At 45.6% G+C, this 18,083-nt stretch overlaps 1 protein-coding gene across 2 annotated transcripts; it reads left to right on the top strand.

Annotated features, from left to right (window-relative positions):
- The first annotated feature begins 1,310 nt into the window (after window positions 1–1,310).
- Ackr2 (atypical chemokine receptor 2) lies at window positions 1,311–15,260 on the top strand. Of its 2 annotated transcripts, none has more exons than XM_076869443.2 (2): window positions 1,311–1,395; window positions 12,934–15,260. In XM_076869443.2, the coding sequence occupies exon 2, from the start codon at window positions 12,971–12,973 to the stop codon at window positions 14,123–14,125; it is 1,155 nt and encodes a 384-aa protein (XP_076725558.2). In that variant the 5' UTR covers window positions 1,311–1,395; window positions 12,934–12,970; the 3' UTR covers window positions 14,126–15,260. The 2 variants fall into 2 exon arrangements, with proteins under 2 accessions (XP_076725558.2, XP_076725569.2); XM_076869454.2 differs by lacking the exon at window positions 1,311–1,395 and adding an exon at window positions 1,829–1,894.
- The last annotated feature ends 2,823 nt before the right edge of the window (window positions 15,261–18,083 follow it).

Genomic DNA, 18,083 nt, shown 5'->3' on the forward strand with positions numbered 1-18,083 from the left:
TTTTTGCAAGTCTAAAAATAATTTTAAAATAAAAACCTAAAAAGCAGGAGTGGTGGAGAAGGAGCCCAGTTTCTAGAATTTAATTGTTGTCTGAGAGGTAGCCAGGTCTTTGTGGCTCTGTTGGGCAACTCTCCGGGCCTTATTCTCTGGAGCTATTGGTAATTCACATTTGGCCTGGAAAGATTTAGAGATCCATCTTCCTAGAGGATCCCCTGGTCCCCTCTGTCTGAGTGAACATTTGTCACGGGCTTGATCTCTACTCTGGGTGGCCTGTGGACCCCAGAGAAAGGCATTGTCTAAGTCCATGTCTACCCCTGGGGACATTTAATTTCCTGATGCCAGTCTGAGGGATCAACCCCACCCTCAATACAGATGCAAAAACAGAGCCCCAGAGGTGAAGCCATCCTCTGTAGGTCACACAGCTGGTAAATACAGATCTAGATTCAAGGCCAGCTCTGTGTGACCCCAATACCAGGGCCTTGAGTCCATTTGGCATTACTGCTGTACTGCATCTGCTATGTGTCAAGCAAACAGCAGCCCTGGAGTTGAAGGTGTCTGAGACCCTGATCCTGGACCACATGGGAGGGGAACCTTCATACTTCTGAGCATATGCAGACATTTATTAAATCAGTCTCTGCTTTTACCCAGCCCTGGGCTTGAGCTAGAGGATCAGATATGGTCCTTGCTCTGAAAGCTCCTTATCCAGTGAGGACACAGACAACTAGATCTAGCTCTACAGTGCTGGGGTGGAGTGGTGTGGGGAGGAGGAGGGGAGGAGGAAAGATGGTTTGGAAAGTCAAGGAGTTTGGATTATTGCTGTTACTCTGGTTGAAACTGACTGCATAACTTGGAGAGAGTTATGGCTGGAGGAGACTCGGAGGAGTTTAGGGTAGAGGAAGATGGACAGGGGGATCCTGCTGGGGGCATGTCCAGCGTCTGTGATGCTGGGTGTGAGATATCTGGCAGTGGGGCTGGAACGCCATCCAGATGGAGGACACAGTCAGACCTTGAGGTCTGGACTGGGTGTTGTTATCCTTGGTCCAGCTGCTAGGGAGTCATTCCAGAGAGATCTGGTTGGGGATGCACTTTTTCCAAAGTAGTTAGAATGTCCTTGGGGATTCTTCTTGAGGTGCAGTGGGGTGGGGGTTCATTCAAGCTTGACACATTTGTCAACTTCTGGGCAGCTGATGGGAGGGCTGGGGCTCTAGTAAAGGGATGTCCTCCCCCCACCCCACCCCACCCCACCCCACCCCAGTCTTAAAGCAGGATGTGTGCAGCCTGCTGTTTAGAGAGTTGAGAATCACTCCCACAGCACTTCCCCGAGGAAGAGGCACCGGGACTGCTGCTCTCCTCCCAGGCTTGGGTCACATTTCCAGGAAAGTCTTTCTGACCCTGGTAGGTTATGGCCATATACAGGGAAGGGTGGGCCTGCTCAGAGGCCACAGGGAGGGACAGATGCAGTGGCCTGGGGAGTGGGCACCGGTTCTGGGAGAGGGAGGCATTAGGAAGGGTCCTTGAGGAGCTTCCTTTCTAGTGCAGTTTTTGGGATGATTGCCCCAGCACCTGGAGAGCAGGTTGGTTAGCTGGCCTCTCCCCCCGACTCCCCCTGGCTCTGAGAATCTTATTTGTGGATTTCCATCAGTCCTGTCTGCCTTCTGGTTCAAGCAGAGGCCCTCTGCAAAGAGCCTCGTTCTGCTTACACTGTGCCTCTGCCTGGTTCTGGTTCTGGGAGGCTGCCCGTCCATCATCCACCCTGGTAGCAGCACATTCAGATAGAACATGATTTATAAATTGTGGTGAAAACAGTATCAGGGGCTGGGGATGTGACTCAGAGGTAGAGTGCTTGCCTAGCCTGCCTGAAGCCCTGGTTCAAGACTCAGCATCACCAAAAAAGGTAAAACAGCAGCAATCCATCCTGACATTTTGGGGGAGCTGAGAAAACTGTGGCTCAGAGAGGTTAAATAATTAGCCCAGGGTTACTCAGACAGTAAGAAGTGGATTAATTGATCTTCTGGCTATATATACCACTCTTCCTGCAGGTAGGGAGGTGTTTCATTTTGAACTCAGCATCCTGCTGAAATACAAATACAATGTCTGCCTTCTGGTTCAAGCAGAGGCCCTCTGCAAAGAGCCTCGTTCTGCTTGCACTGTGCCTCTGCCTGGTTCTGGTTCTGGGAGGTCGCCTGTCCATCATCCACCCTGGGATGGCTCCGGCAAAGGACAAGGATGCACAACTTTGGCGTCTGTGGGGTAGGGGCATTGTGGTCTCTGGAGGTCATCCCAGCCAGGGGTGGGGTTTCACCTGCACCTGCTGTTCTCTGTCATTCATGTGTCACAGGTCTCGAGACCATCTTCAGTCCCTTCCTGCGTGCATACGTTTTACTCTGCTGATAAAATCAAGGGAACCGAAGTTTCCTTCAGTGACTATTATATCCATGTATTTGCCTCAACTTTGGGAAAGAATTGTTTTCAGAATGGGGTGTACTGTTGCCCTGTCTCAGTGACCTCGTCTTGGTACTTTTGCTGCCTGGCTCCAGCTTCTTGGTGTTTCTGCCGACATAATCCAGAAGGCTGAGCTGAGCTGACTTCCCAGCCCCTGGCATCTTATCTCACTCCCAGAGCCTTGAAGGCTGATGCACTTTTTTAACTCCTAATTTTTTGACATCACTGTTAACCCTGCAAAAAGGAGAGCTAACTTAGCTCTGTTATTTCTCCTGAGAGGTTATAATCCCTGGACCTTAGAGGGCCTGCTTTTTATGGGAGGTCCCTGGCTGTGTCACAAGGGGGATTTGTTCCAGGACACCCTCTGCCCCCAACTCTGTGAAAACAGAATCCTTTGATGCTTTAGTCCCTTATAGCATAAACTAGCATAGTACTTACATATAACCCCACACGTCCTCCCGTATACTTTAAGTCACCTCCAGGAGACTTATGCCCCTTAGTGCAATGTACATGCTACTATGTAAATAGTTGCTGTGCTGTATTTTTGAGAATATAATGACAAGAAAAAAGTTGGTACATGTTTAATACATATGGAATTCTTTTAAATATTCTTGATCTTTACTTGCTTGAATGTATGGATACAGACTCTGTGAATATGGAGGGCTGACTGTACTTGCTGTGTGCCCTTGGGAATGTTATTCTCCCTCTCTGAGTTTCAGTTCATCATCTGTAAAATGATCTCATAAAATGATCTCATCTCTATCTCATAAAATTGTTGTGAGTCATCAGTTCATTAATACATGTAAAGCTCAGAGGAGGAAACCCACAACCTGCTGGCTATTTTCTTTGAGATGTAGAGTATTTAGTGTTTAAGTGTACGGATTCAGCTTTCAAATCCTGGTTCTACTACTCAATTGCTCCGTGACCTTGGGCCAACTCTCTACCCTCTTTGTTGCTTTTGTGTCCTCAGTTGTAAAACAGAGCTAATAATAGTATTTACTTCTATAAGCTAAATGTGAAGATGAAATAATTTAATATATTTAGAGCCCTTTCTCAGGGCCCAGTACATGGTTAGGGTTCAGGGATTACATCACATTGAATGTTCATAAAATCCTTTACTGTACATACAGATCATTGTGTGAGTGAGAAATTTGACTAGTGGAAGACCAGGGCTCTGGATGAAAGCCCTGCTTTGTCCTGGGAAAACTTTGGCAGGGCCTGAAGGTTTAAGTCCGAAGGCACCTCAAAACAGACTGGGGAAGTAGAGCTAGGTCTAGTCACTTTTGGCCACCCAAAAGTTCTTGTCCCTAGTGTGCCATTCCTAAGACACTAGATGGCTTTCCTGTCTTCCATGTGGGACTGTGCTACCTTTTTCATTCATGGGCCAGCAGCCTTCTAGCCAGCCTCCCATTTAGGCTTCCTAAGCAACAGCAGTGTGGTCTCCCATTACTTCTCCATCTCTAGTTTCGGGAGCTAGCTTAGGCGTTGGGCCTAGATTCAAATCCCAGATTAACTATTTATTAGCTGTGTGATCTTGGGCAATTTCCTTAGCCTCTCTGTGTCTCAGTCTCCTCAGATGTAAAAATAGAAATAATACTACTTGCCTCCTAGTGTCATTGCAAAGATGAAATGAATGAATACAGGGAAAGTTTTAAGAATAGAGACTGTTCTGTAGTATGTGCTATATGATGGCTGCATGTCATTGTTGTATAGAATTTAATATCTGGGGTTCTCCTGGCCCAAGAGAAAGAAAGAAGAGAGTTACAACAGTTGCCAGCTTCCCCAGAGGCAGGTTTTCTGCCATCTGGGTTTAATTTCTCTGGGCCTCTTCCAAAGCCAGAGGTCATTTTGCAGCCATGTGCTATGGTTGGGGTGTGGATCATTTCAAAATTCCTGCCTCGACTTTTCCAGCCACAAGCAGGCCAGGAGTGCAGGATGGGAAGGCCAGAGTCATGGGCAGAGGGCTTGGGGGCCATCCCAAGCTGAGCCAGGACTTTATCTCTGCGTGCGCGCGCATGGGCGCGCACGCGCACACACACACACACACACACACACACACACACACGTCCTCCCCAAAGCAGCTGCGGGGCTGCCTCCCTGACACAAGTCAAGAAGGCTGTGCCAACTGGATGCAGCATTTAAACATGGTTCATGTGGAAGCGGGGGCTCTGAGTCACATTGCCTGGTCACGGGCTCCAAGGCTGCAGGGGCAGAGCTGGCCCAGGCTGGGGAATAACTCACAGAAGGAGGGCGTGTCTTGGACAGTGGTGGAGAGGCTGAAATACAGGAAAGGAAAAAATGACAAGGGAGGAAAGAGGAGGTTGTGCTGATGGATTCAGCCATCATCTGCTCAGCGCCTCTCAGATGCCGGCCCTGTACTGGCATGTCCCGGAGACACGACTGTCACCCTGACTAACAGGGGAGGCAGGAGATCGTCCAAAGGCATCTCTGAGGCTGAGGAGTGGCCTTTGGTGAGTGCTTGCTCAGAGGTTGGGGCACGAATTCCCTAGCCAGCAGTCTAACAGACTCCTGGGAGGGGAGGGATTAGGGGGCATTTTAAAGGATTTCCAGAGTCCAAAGAAGCCAACATTAGCATTCTCCTCTAGGAATAATCCTAAATGATGTTCTTGGATTTACATTCCAAAAACTGGTGTGACCTCTTGGGGTCAGGTTTGAAATTGTTTGTTTGACCAGTGTGTTTTATCAGGTGCCCAGTAAATAGCACACTCAGCAAAGGTACACGCCTAGCACCTGTGACCCTGTCCTTAAGGGCTCTTGGCTGGACAAGGAGGGTGGCTGCAGAACTGATGTGGGAGGTGGGAGAGGAAGATATGTGTGTGTGTGTCGGGGGGCTGTGCTAGTGAGATCTCACAATAGCTCTGGGCTGGGAGCAGGTAGTAGAAGAGGAAGGTAAGGAGGGGAAGCCCTAATTTAGAGTATTTGCCATGGCGTCAATATTTCCCATGCCAAGCAACCAACTTAACATCACTGAATGCAGAGTTGGTATATTCCATGATCAGTTGTTGAGTGCCTCTGAGATGCTACACTGCTGGTTCTCATAAGCCTGTGGGAGTGGCCCTGCACACTACTGGCTTTGAGTTTTCTCTGCCACTTGTTGCTGAGGCCAGAACTCCCATCCTCTGAGCCTCATCCTTCAAGTTGAAGTTTGATCCATTTTAAAAGAGGAACCTCAGGGGAAGGGCTCACCAATTCCATCCAATCCTGGGTCCATCATTTGCTAATCTGAGGCTGTGGGCAGTTGGATATCAGCTCTGTAAGCCTCAAGTTCCTCACCGTTATGGAGACCATAATGATATTGCTTCCCACGGCCATTATGAGGATCAATGAGAAGGTTACATGTAAGTGGTCAGTCACAGCAGGAGCTCAACTTACATGGCTGCCTCCTTGTCTACATGGACATAACAATATCTTCCCTTTAGTTGCCTCAACTGCAGCCTCTCTGAGAGGCCTTTGGTGGTAAACTCTGGTTGTCCAGCAGGAGATATTACTTTGTATCCAGAGATTCTTGCAAAGCCAAAGCTGCCGCTAGCCTAGGCCAGCAGCTCAGGAAGCACCAAAAAGATAATGTTACTGCCCCAGAGATAAGCTGTGGCTTGCCTCTTGTGACCTTGACCCTCCCTATTCTATAAGGCCTCCCTCTCCAGTTCCTATGTAATTCTCTGGATTCCTCAAAGCTTACTCTGCAGAATTTCACCCAGGATTGCCTTCCTACCTGCTGCTTTATACTAAGATGTGAATGACTTCACTCATTTCCTATCAAGGTGTTGCTGGAAAGCCAAATGAATTCAGGCAATAAGCAAAAGTGCAAACAAAAAAGGAAACAGAGTGGGGATAGTTCAGAGAGAGGTGAATCAAGATCTGAACCATTGTCAGGAGCGTGGGGTTTAAAGGCTCAGACAAAATGCTCATTGCATGCTTTGTACCAGTCATTCCCCTTCTTCAGGTCTCAATCTACCTGCCTGTAAGTCAAGATAGGTAGACAGGATGCACTTGTGTTCTCTCAGGCCAAGGTTCTCAGAGCACAATAGGCCTCTGGAAGTGCATTAATTTCCACTGCTGCCGCAACAAATGACCACACATTTGGTGGTTTCAAACAACACAGATTTATTATCTTGCTATTGTAGAGGTAAATCTAAAGTAGATGGGCAGGGCTGGGCCCTGCAGGAGTTTAGGGGATCTGCGCCTTGTTTCTTCTGGCTTCTAGAGCCTTCTGTGCCCGCTATATAGCCATTGTGCCATTCTGACCACCTCCCCCACACTTACTTCACCATGCCTCCTTCCCTGTTTCTGACCTTCCTGTTCCCTCTCACAGGGACCCTTGGAATTTATTGGGCTACCTGTGTAATCCAGGGCAATCTCCCCATCTCTAGGTCCTTGACTAACTCTATAGATATCTAAGGTAATGTATCCACAGGGCTCAGGATTAGAATATGGATATCTTTGGTGGTAGGGAGCGGGTGTCTATGATTCTGGCTTCAGTGGGGGGCTGTGTTTCACAAGGAGGCTCAAGAAAGCCTTGACATTGATGTCATTCTGACATCTAGAGTCTCCGGAACAACCAGTGAGGGTAACAATTCAGTCATACTTTCCTTAGTGTCCCCTTATGGTGACAGATGGGTGGGGTAGAAAAGAGGCTGAGGATGAGAGGAAACTGGGGCAAGGTACCATGTGCCCAGAGTCTGAAGACCCAAGTTTGGGGTCCTGTGTATCCCTGGACAAGTTGCTTTGCTTTCCTGGTTAAATAAGGCCACAGCCCTCCCTGATTTGTGTTATAGGATGACCACAGCTGACATGAAGGTGTCCAGCCAACTACAGTGTACATATGGGGTGCTGGTTGCTGAGCCATTGTTGATATTATTGATAAAAGTGATAGCTCATTCCACAAGCAGGAGGACCTGGAAGGATTCCCAGAATCAAAAGATCAGAAGGTTGGAGGCCTTGGGTGGGTAGGGGTCAGAGTGTTCCAAGTGAAGAGAGACTTTCAAAAGTGGCCTGGACCACACCAGGTTCTGCTGACTCTGACCTTGAGTTTTGATCTAAACATTCGTCAGTCTTATTTGTTTGCTAAAGCAAAAGACTGCTGAGCAAAGAGACTTTGAGAAATTGGGTGAAGATCAAGGCCAATGCTGGCAGCTCAGAAAAGAGTGGTGTGCAATTACTGTTTTCCTGACTAATAAGTCCCATGTAGACCTAAGGGCAGAAGGGCACCCCCTCCTCCTCCGTGGCCCTCCCAGCATCTCACAGACTCCCAACACCAGTCATGTACTGGGATGATCTTATCACTGTCCATGGGGGAGGGGCTAGGGCTTAGATGCCCAGGATGGGAATAGAAGAAGGCACAGGACCAAGTTCCTGAGACTAAGGCTTGTCAGAAGCAGAGCTGCTTAGATAAAGCTGCTCTAACTGAGCCCCTGGAGTGGGGATAGGACACATGTTATTTTACCAACATCTGCTTCAGATGCCGTTTGATAGGAGCCCAAGGATGGAGCAGAAGTTCATGGATGGGAGGACTCTAAGGCCCTGGAGTGAGATTCTGCCTCAGCAGCTGTAAAGGTTTCCATCACAAGTGAGCTCAGAGCATGGTGAATACTAAAAGGATCAAAAGAAGCCCTCTAAAGTCAACAGTTCTTTTAAAATTCTGCCTGTTAACATTTCTTTAAAAAAAAAAAAAAAGGCAGCAGAGCAGGGTGGTACTATAATTTCAGCAGCTCAGGAGATTGAGGCAGGAGGATCAAAAGTTCAAAGTCATTCTCAGCAACTTAGCAAGGCCCTAAGCAACTTAGTGAGACCCTGTCTCAAAATAAAAAACAAAAAGACCTGGGGATGTGGCTCAGTGGTTAGGTGCCTTGGGTTCAATCCCTGGTACCCCACCCCCTGCCAAAAAAAGGGCAAAATTTCTGCCAGAAAGGACTAGGGAAAATATTTGCATTGCACATGAAGAAAACAAAAATCCATACTACATAAGACCTCTTATAAAATGAGAGCCCCACCCTTTAAAACCATAAATAATTCACAGAAAAAATACAAACTGGCATTTAACGTATTAAAATTTTCAATTGCAGATTAAATAAAAGAATATGAAATAAAATGCAGAGGTACAGAGTAGAGTTGATTTGCATTATCATCACCAGCTGATGGGGCCCACTTTAGTGACTCTCCATAATTGTCTCTTGGGTCCTATGCACCTTTTTATCTTCTTCCTCTCTTCTCCCCAAAGCCCCTTCCCCATTGGTGGACAATCTAATGTGCTCAATAATTCTTGGTTTATGACAGACTTGCATCCCTGGTTCATATGAGGTTTTCTTTTAAAAATTACTTTCAGTCTTTAGGACATAGGTCTGGGCAAAGATTTTTTGGATATTACTTCCAGTGCAAAGGCAATAAAAGTAAAACTAGACAAATGGACTTATTGCAACTAAAAATCTTCTGCATAGCAAAAGAGACACTCAATAGAGTAAAAAATATTTGCAAACTATCCATCTGATAAGTGATTAATATCAAGAGTTTATAAAGAACTCAAACAACCCAATAGCAAAAAGCCCCCAAACAATCTGATTTTAAAATGAGCAAATAATCTGAATAGACATTTATCAAAAGAACACATACAAATAGCCAAAAGGTATATGAAAAAGATTTCAACATCACTAATCATCAGGAAAATGTAAATCAAAACCACAATACAATATCACCTCACCCCAGTAAGAATAGTTAATATAAGAAAGACAAATACCAAATGCTGGTGAGGATGCAGAGAAAGGGGAACTCTTATACATGGCTGAGGGAATGTAAATTAGTACAGCACTTATCAAAAACAGTATGGAGGTTTTTTTTAAAAAACTGGAAATAGAAATACCATGATGCACTCAAATGTGAAATGTAAAAAAGTGGATCTCAAGAAAGGTTGAGAGTTAAATAGTGGTCACCAGAAGCTGGAGAGAGGCAGAAGAGAGAGGGCTGGGGCGAGGTCTGTCAGTGGGTACTAAGTTAGGAGTAAGAAGTTCTGCCTGCTATTGCACAATAGAGTGAATATAGATAATTATGGTGTGCTGTATATATTTTTTTAAATGTTCAAAGAAGGATTCTCATTAGAAGATGGTGGAAGAGAAGTACCCTTCACTGGACTCCACAGGAGAAAAGATTCAGGGCAGCAAAGGAGAAAGTATATTCCAAGGAGAGCGAGGAAGAACTCTTGAGAACTGATAAAGTAGCCACGAGAAACCTAAACAGCACAGAACATCGGAAAGGCCACCTAGAGAAACGGGCAAAGCAATTTGCAACCTCAACCCTTGCTCCTCAGCTAGGGGCAGGGAACCGAAGGGTGCGGAACATAACCTAAACTGTAAAATGCAAGTGGCCATGGTAATAATGGCATCCTGCAGTCCTAATTGTAAGAGAAATACATTCATGATCCTTACATGCTTTAAGGGGTTTTGGTCTAAATGCGACTCCTGAACAAGCTTGCTTTAGAGAACAGATTCACTACATGGTTCAGCAGATACTCAAGACCTAGAATCAGGAGCCATCTCAACTAAATTGCTCTGGGGTCAGAAAACCTAGAATACTCACAATTCAGAGAACCTGATTGGGTGGGAGAGGGTACCTGAGGCAGTGGTGGCCTGGAGATTGAGGGATATCTAACAAGAACCCCGGGGGAGCAAGGGCTGTGATATGAAGAGCAATGGAGGGAACAAGGTCAGTGATCCCACCCACTGTGACAAGAGTGACAATAGGTGCAGTGGTTTTGCACTGGGATCAAGTCTGGAGGCTCCAGGACAGAGGCTCGCAAATGACCAGTTTCTGCAACCCTTCACTTTCCAGCGCGGAACACAGTGGTTGGCTCCTCCAAACCTGAGGCATGCTGGGGACACTTGGATGATTGCCAGACCTCAGGGGCACACACTAGAAACCTCAGACTTGCCTGAATACACTGAAACTTGGAAGAGAATCTGATGAAAATTGACAAGGCTCCCCACACCCCGGGGGACCCATACTAAAAACCTCCGGAGGGACTCCAGCCCTGGTGCAGTCAGCATTCCCTCAACCTGTCCAGCAAGAAGCTCCAGGCACAGCATATTCTGCTCTGTTCATTTGGTGTGACATGAGAGGACGCACAATAGGTAGTAACTGAGATCTACTACCCCCAACACCCAGAGCATCCCAGGAGGCCCAGAGACAAACCTCTCTGAGAATCCAGCTAAGAGCTATTTTTTTATTTTATTTTTTTTACAGGTTTATTTTGGCTCATAGTTCTGGTGATATGAGATCTAAGAACCTCATTGATCTTCTTGCTGGCAGAGACCTGAGATGATACAGAGTGTCATATAGCAAGAGGCAAGGATTGCCTAATGTCTGTTTGGTTTTGCTCCCTCTTCTAATTAAACCCCCAAGATCCAGTCATGCGGGCTTCAACCTAATGACTTTTTGTTGTTGTTGTTCTAATTAGTTACATGCCAGTAGAATGCACTTTTATATATCATACATAGATGGAACATGATTTCTCATTCTTTTGGTTGTACACGATGTAGAATCACACAGGTCGTACAGTTATATATGTACATAAGGTAATAATGTTTGATTCATTCTATTATCCTTTTTACCCCCATACTCCTTCCCCTCCCTTCATTCCCCTCTACCTAATCTAAAGTAACTATTTTTCCCTAGGCCCCTCTCCTTAATGTAAATTAGCATCCTCTTATCAGAGAAAACATTTGGCCTTTGTTATTTTGGGATTGGCGTATTTCATTTAGCATGATATTCTCCAGCTCCATTCATTTACCAGCAGAGGCCATAATTTCTTCCTTCTTTAAGGCTGAGCAATATTCCATTGTGTGTGTGTGCGTGTGTGTGTGTGTGTGTGTGTGTCTGTCACATTTTCTTTATCCATTCATCTGTTGAAGGGCACCTAGGTTGGTTCCATAGTTTAGTTATTGTGAGTTGAGTTGGTATAAACACTGATGTGGCTGCATCAGTGTAGTATGCTGATTTTAAGTCCTTTGGATTTAAACCAAGGATAATTGCTGGGTCAGATAATGGTTCCATTCTAAGTTTTCTGAGAAAACTTAATGGTTGCATCGATTTGCAATCCAACCAGCAATGTGTGAGTGTGCCTTTTCCCTCACATCCTCACCAACATTTATTGTTGTTATATTCTTGATAATTGCTATTCTTACTGGGGTGAGATGAAATCTTAGAGTAGTTTTCATTTGCATTTCTCTAAAATTGCTTGTGATGTTGAACACTTTTTCATATATTTGTTGATTGATCTTATTTCTTCTTCTGTGAAGTGTCTGTTTGGTTCCTTAGTCCATTTATTGATTGGGTTATTTGTTTTTTTTGGTGTTAAGTTTTTTTTAAATTTAATTTTAAAAATTTATTCTAATTTGTCATACATGATGGCAGAATTCAATTCATTTCATATTACACAGAGTACAATTTTTCAAGACACTGATTTACACAAAGTATTTTCACACCATTTGTGTCTTTATACATGTACTTAGGGTAATGATATCTAACTCATTCCACCTTCATTCCTACGCCCCTTGCCTCCTCCTTTCCCCTCCCTCCCCTTTGCCCTTTGCTCATATCAAAGAAAACTTTCGGCCTTTGTTTTTTTGGGATTGGCTTCCTCCACTTAGCATTATATCCTCTAACTTCATCCATTTACCTGCAAATGTCATAATTTTACTCTCTTTTAATGCCGAGTAATGTTCCATCGTGTATATACCAAAGTTTCCCTCTCCATTCATCTACTGAAGGGCATCTAGGTTGGTTCCATAATTTAGCTATTATGTCATTTTAAAAGTGAGGAAACTGAGGGATGATAAGTGTTAGTTGGTTTGGGGTTCTTTAACATGAGGGATCACACTTTCTCTTATACATAGAAATATTGGATAAAACTCTTTAAAGTATTAATTGCTTATAAGTGAAACTATTGATACAAAATTAAATATTTATAAATTAAATATTTTAAAACTATTAAAAGCAAAGGAATTCCTTACCTGTTAAAAATGAAGAAAACCCCAAAACAGAGTGGACATGGTGTACATTTATAGATAAGAGAAATCCCATTGAAAGGAAGCTCTCATTATAAAAAATTATAAGCCAAAGAAGATAATTATAAGCTGTGCATGAGGAAGATTCAGGAGACCCAATAAATTGGTGAATTGGTATCCCTAAACAATAAAGGAAAATCTGAAAGACATTATCAATCATTTTAAATGATGAAGGAGGAAAAATAAAGCAGTGAGACCACAATGAAAGACCTGGATACTTTACCAACACCTTAATGATTAAGGCACTTATCCAAGGTGACACAATGGTAAGTGGTAGGGCTGGGCTTCCAAGCATGTGCTCTTATTTGCAGGTTCTGCCCTAGATTTGAAGAGTCTATTAGACATTCCAGGGCAATAGCCAAAGTGGGTTTGGAGAGAGGCAGGGCATGCAAAGTCTCACCATATTTTTCTCTCACAGCACCACAGAACTTCAGTACTGAGTGTGTCTTCTCAACATGGCCACCGCCATCTCCCCTCTGCCACTCACCACCGAGGATGCCAGTTCTGAGAACAGTTCCTTCTATGACTACTACTACCTAGATGAGGTGGCTTTCTTGCTCTGCAGGAAGGATGATGTCCTGTCCTTTGGTAGAGTCTTTCTGCCAGTCTTCTACAGCCTGATCTTTGTGTTGGGCCTGAGCGGGAACCTCCTCCTTCTCGTGGTCTTGCTCCGTTACGTGTCTTGCAGGCGGATGACTGAGGTCTACCTTCTGAACCTGGCCATCTCCAACCTCCTGTTTGTGGTGACTTTGCCCTTCTGGGGCATCTCCGTGGCTTGGCATTGGATCTTTGGCAGTTTCTTATGCAAGATGATGAGCACCCTGTATACCATTAACTTTTACAGTGGCATCTTTTTCATCAGCTGCATGAGCCTGGACAACTACCTGGAGATTGTTCATGCTCAGCCCCTCCACAGGCTGAGGACTCGGGCCAAAAGTCTGCTGCTTGCTGCCATAGTGTGGGCCGTGGCCCTGGCCATCTCCATCCCTGACATGGTCTTTGTACAGATACATGAAAACCCCAAGGGTGTGTGGAACTGCTACGCGGATTTTGGTGGACACGGGACCATTTGGAAGCTCTTCCTCCGCTTCCAACAGAATCTCCTGGGGTTTCTCCTTCCACTTTTGACCATGATCTTCTTCTACTCCCGCATTGGTTGTGTCCTGGTCAAGCTGAAGCCCCCAGGCCAGGGCCGGGCTCTAAGAATAGCTGTATCACTAGTACTGGCTTTCTTCTTGCTATGGTTCCCATACAACCTCACCTTGTTTCTGCACTCACTGCTGGACCTGCATATATTTGGGGACTGCCAGGTCAGCCACCATCTGGACTATGCACTTCAGGTGACAGAGAGCCTTGCCTTTCTTCACTGCTGTTTTACCCCTGTCCTCTATGCCTTCTCCAGTCGCCATTTCCGCAGGTACCTGAAGGCTTTCCTGGCTGCTATGCTCAGGAGGCGTCTGGCACCTGGTACTGCCCAGGCCTCATTGTCCAACTGTTCTGAGAGCAGCAGGCTTACTAACCAAGAAGAAATGACTGACATGAAAGACCCTGGGGAGAGGCAGACTGAAGGAGCCATTAACCAGGGGACTGAGGGGAATAGTTCAGCCTGAGTGGCCATACCACAGTCTGGAGAGAGAAGATGACGCCTACTCAGTTGGGCTTCTGCCTGAAGCAATCCCTCTGAGGATCTCAGTGACCATGCTGCTAAACCCAGTGGTCACTTTTTAGTTCCCAACCATCAGCATCACCTTCTCGCTCCTTGTTTCTTCCTTCATTTTCTTCCCTGGCTTTCAGGACCACACACTCTCACCTGAAATGCTGCAGTAGTTTCCCAACTGATCTCTGTGTCCCAGTCGCGTGTACTTCTGTTGCTTACTGTGCCTCCAACAGTCGGAGTGATCATGACACTCTTGGCTGTCCTTCTCAGAGTAGCAGCTCAAGTCCCTACAGTGCTCCTTAGAGGGCTCTGTGATCTGTTTCCCTCATCTCCAGCCCACTCCCTCCTGCTCACTCTGCTCTGGACACACTGGCCTCCAGTGCTGTTTTCAAACATTCCAGGCATATCCCTTTAAGGAGATTCCTCTGTGCCATCTTCCTGGAATACTCTCCCCCCAGGAAGAGCTTGGCTCATTCTCTTACCTCGTCAGCTCTTGACTCAGCTCCCATTTTCTCTATCAGATGTTCACAATATTTAATGCACAATCTGTTGTTTCTAATCTTCTTCCCTCAGCTCTCCTTTTTTTTTCAATAGCACTTGCTACTCTCTCATATTCTATATATTTCTCTTATTTTTATGTTTATTGGTTATTGTCCCTATTATGGTTTGGATTTTCAATGGCCCCTAAAGGCTCATGTCCCTAGTGCATGGTCCCCAGTGCAGCAATGTTCAAAGGTAGATCTTTTAGGAAATGATTGGATCATGAGGGCTCTGACCTCATCAGTAGGTTAATTAATTGAGGGATTCATCATTTGAATGGACTCTTGGGAGGTGCTGAAAACTGTAGGAGGTGGGACCTGATTGAAGGGAGTGGGTCCCTGGTGCCGTGCCCTTGGGGACTATATTTTGTCCCTGGTTTAGCCCTTTTTTCCCTCTCTCTTTCTTCCTGGATGCCATGAGGTGAGCAGCTTTGCTCCACAACACCCTCTCTACAATAATGCTGTGCCTCACCAAGGCCCAGAGTGATAAACCATGGACTGAAGCCTCTGAACTGTGAACCAAAATAAACATTTCTTTCTTTAAGTTTATTTTTTTCAGGTATTTTGTCACAGCAATGCACAGCTGACAAACATAGTCCCCAATCCTGTTGTTACAGGTGAGCTCCACAGGGTGAGGATCTTGGTGCACAGCTCACTGTTCTTCCAAAGCCCCCAGCATGGGACCTGGAGTGTAGAAGGTATTCAGGAAATATCTTTGGAATGTGTGCATAGAGTTTTTGGTTTTGGTTTTTTTGGTTTTTTTTTTTGGTGACACTGCTAGAGAAGAAAAGCCAGAGGTCCTCCACCCACCAGAGTGCCCCATTTTCTGCATCTCAGTTGGGAAAAGAGCCTTGTAACCTTGATGGCAGCTCCAGGGTCTGGCTATCAGAAGAGGCTGCAGATGGTCCTCCCAGGGAACAGTCCAGGAACATGCACAATCTATAGGAGGAAACACAGTGAACACACCCTCTTCCTGCCCTGTCTCAGGAGCCTTTTGGTCTCCCTGGGGCCTAAACAATCAAGTCCAGAAGCTTTGTCATTCTGCCCTGTGCTTTGGGTGGAGGTTGGGCACAACATAGGACATAAACTGCTATGGTTTGGTTGTGTCCCCCAAAGGCCCGTGTATTTAAGGCTTGGTCCCCAAGGTGGCGCTATTGAGAGGTGGTGGAGCCTGTAAGAGATGGGGCCTAGTGGGAGGCACTTATGTGATAGAGATGTGCCCTTGAAGGGAATTGTGAGACCTTGGCCTTCTTTCTCTCTCTCTGTCCTTTTTACCTTCCTAGATCATGGGGAGAGCAGGTTGCTGTGCTATCTACTCCCCATCATTACTCTGGCCCACTACAGGCCCAGAATAATGTTCTGCCTGATCTTGGACTAGAATCCCCAAATTAGGAGTCAGAATAAACATTTTCTCTTTTTGAGCTCATTAGCTCAGGCATTTTGTTATGGTACCACAAAGCTTACAATACAGAGACCAGTTACAGCCTTCCATTTCCCTTGCCTTGGTGCATCATTCAGGGATGGGCATATGACCTAGGAAGAGCCAGTAAAATATGATTCAGCTAGAACATGCTAGAAACAAAGTATGAAACTGACGATGAGGGAGTATGAAGTCTGGAGCTGCTCCTTCATCATCTGAACTTTGGAAGATGAAAGGAATAGCACAAGTGAGTGAGCAGATCCCAGGGACAGTATCTGTGCCTCAGAATCAAGGCAGGCTGACACTCATGCCAAACCTGAGATTTTGACAGTTGCATGAACCAATAAAGCCCTTCCCAGTGTGGACTCATGTTGTTTTGTTGCAACTTAAAGATTCCTGATGAATATTCCATACCTGGATGCTTTTCTCTTCACATCTCCCATGGTTGCCATCTTCCTGCCCTCTGACAGGTCCCCTGAGAAACCTTTCTCTAGGGAGCCCCCAAGACCACAATGGCACTCTCTTTCCTGAGCTGCTAAAATGCTCGCCATTTCCCCTACCTCACAGAACCACCACAGCTTGGCCATATCTTGAAACTTCTGTCTTGTATGACCAAACAAAGAACCTGGGACACAGGAAATGAATCATCTAAGAGGATAGAATGGAGGGTAGCATTAGATGATTGGGTACTGCAAGAACAGGGACTTCACCATGTGAAAAATCTCTATCCTCTGTGTTGCTACCAGTGCTGCTCATGATGCAGTAAAGTTTCACTAAGTACTTCTTGTACTGTCTTCCTCTTATGTTTTTATTCTTTACTTCTTCCTCCTCCTCCTTTTCTTCCTCTTCCTCTTCCCTTTTCTTTTCTTTCTATCTATCTATCATCTATCTATCTCAATTTCTTACTATTTTGAATGAATGGCTAATGAACTGAGCCACAGTGAGGATTCTACCCACTCTTTTCTTCTCTTCCCCTGAGCTTTGTGTGGCCTACTCATGGTGCATATTTGTGAGCCCAGCTGCTGTTTGATGCTGCCTGAGTTGCCTCTGGTGCTCTTCCACCTCTGCCTTTCCTCCTCCATCTCATTCACCTCTGGTGCCTTCAGTTCTCTCTTTCCAAGGCCCCAGATTCCCCACTGTCAGGAAGGACTCTGAGCTTGCTTAGTCCCCTGGGAAATGAGGTGGTGATTTGTTTGAGGACATGGAGGATGACATTCTATTTTAGAACTCCTGTAATCTTGCCCCACAACGGACTTCTGACCTGCTCACACACCAACAATGCTGATGTGATGCAGCTTGAGCTGTACCAACAAATCAAGGTACACCCCAAAAAAATCTCTAACTTTGAGCCCTTGGTGCACTGATTAGATGGAACAAAGTATGCCAGGTAAGGGACATCTGGCAGGGCTTGTCACCAGCACTGGTAGGTATGTGGATGTGATTGTGTGTTAGCCTGTGGAGTCTGTGTGCATGTCTGTGTTGATATGCCTGCTTATATTACTGTGTGAGCTGTGCACAGTATATATGGATTCAAAATGAATATGTAACTCTGTTCTTGTGGGTGTGGGTATGTGCCTGTGGATTTTCTTTCTTCTTGTGTATCTTTGTGTGTGTATGTGTTTACATGCATGTGTGCACTCCCTGCAAAAGATAGATGTATAGTAAGTAGTTCCCACAGGGAATAGTGGGTCTGGCCCTAAGTATATTTGTTCCCTCTCACTGTCTTAAGTGCTATGAACCTAAACTCACCAGCTATCTCAGCCCAGGCCAAGACAGAGCCTTCTCCATGTTGACCTTACTTCCCAGCCTGGTTCCTCTTCTTGCTCTCTGTCTTCCCAAAGGTCTGACAAGGCTTGACTCCCCCACTTCATCTCTGAACCTTCTCCAGGGGTCTCAGAAAACCCCCCTCAATTCCCTTGACCCTCGGGCTCTGAGAAAAGTCGAATTCTTCT

This window comes from Callospermophilus lateralis, chromosome 1 (genome assembly GCF_048772815.1).
Source record: "Callospermophilus lateralis isolate mCalLat2 chromosome 1, mCalLat2.hap1, whole genome shotgun sequence".
Taxonomy (NCBI): Eukaryota; Metazoa; Chordata; class Mammalia; order Rodentia; family Sciuridae; genus Callospermophilus; species Callospermophilus lateralis.

Coding starts and splice junctions, on each gene's coding strand:
- Ackr2 (XM_076869443.2), top strand. CDS start 12,971: ATGGCCACCGCCATCTCCCCTCTGCCACTCACCACCGAGGATGCCAGT.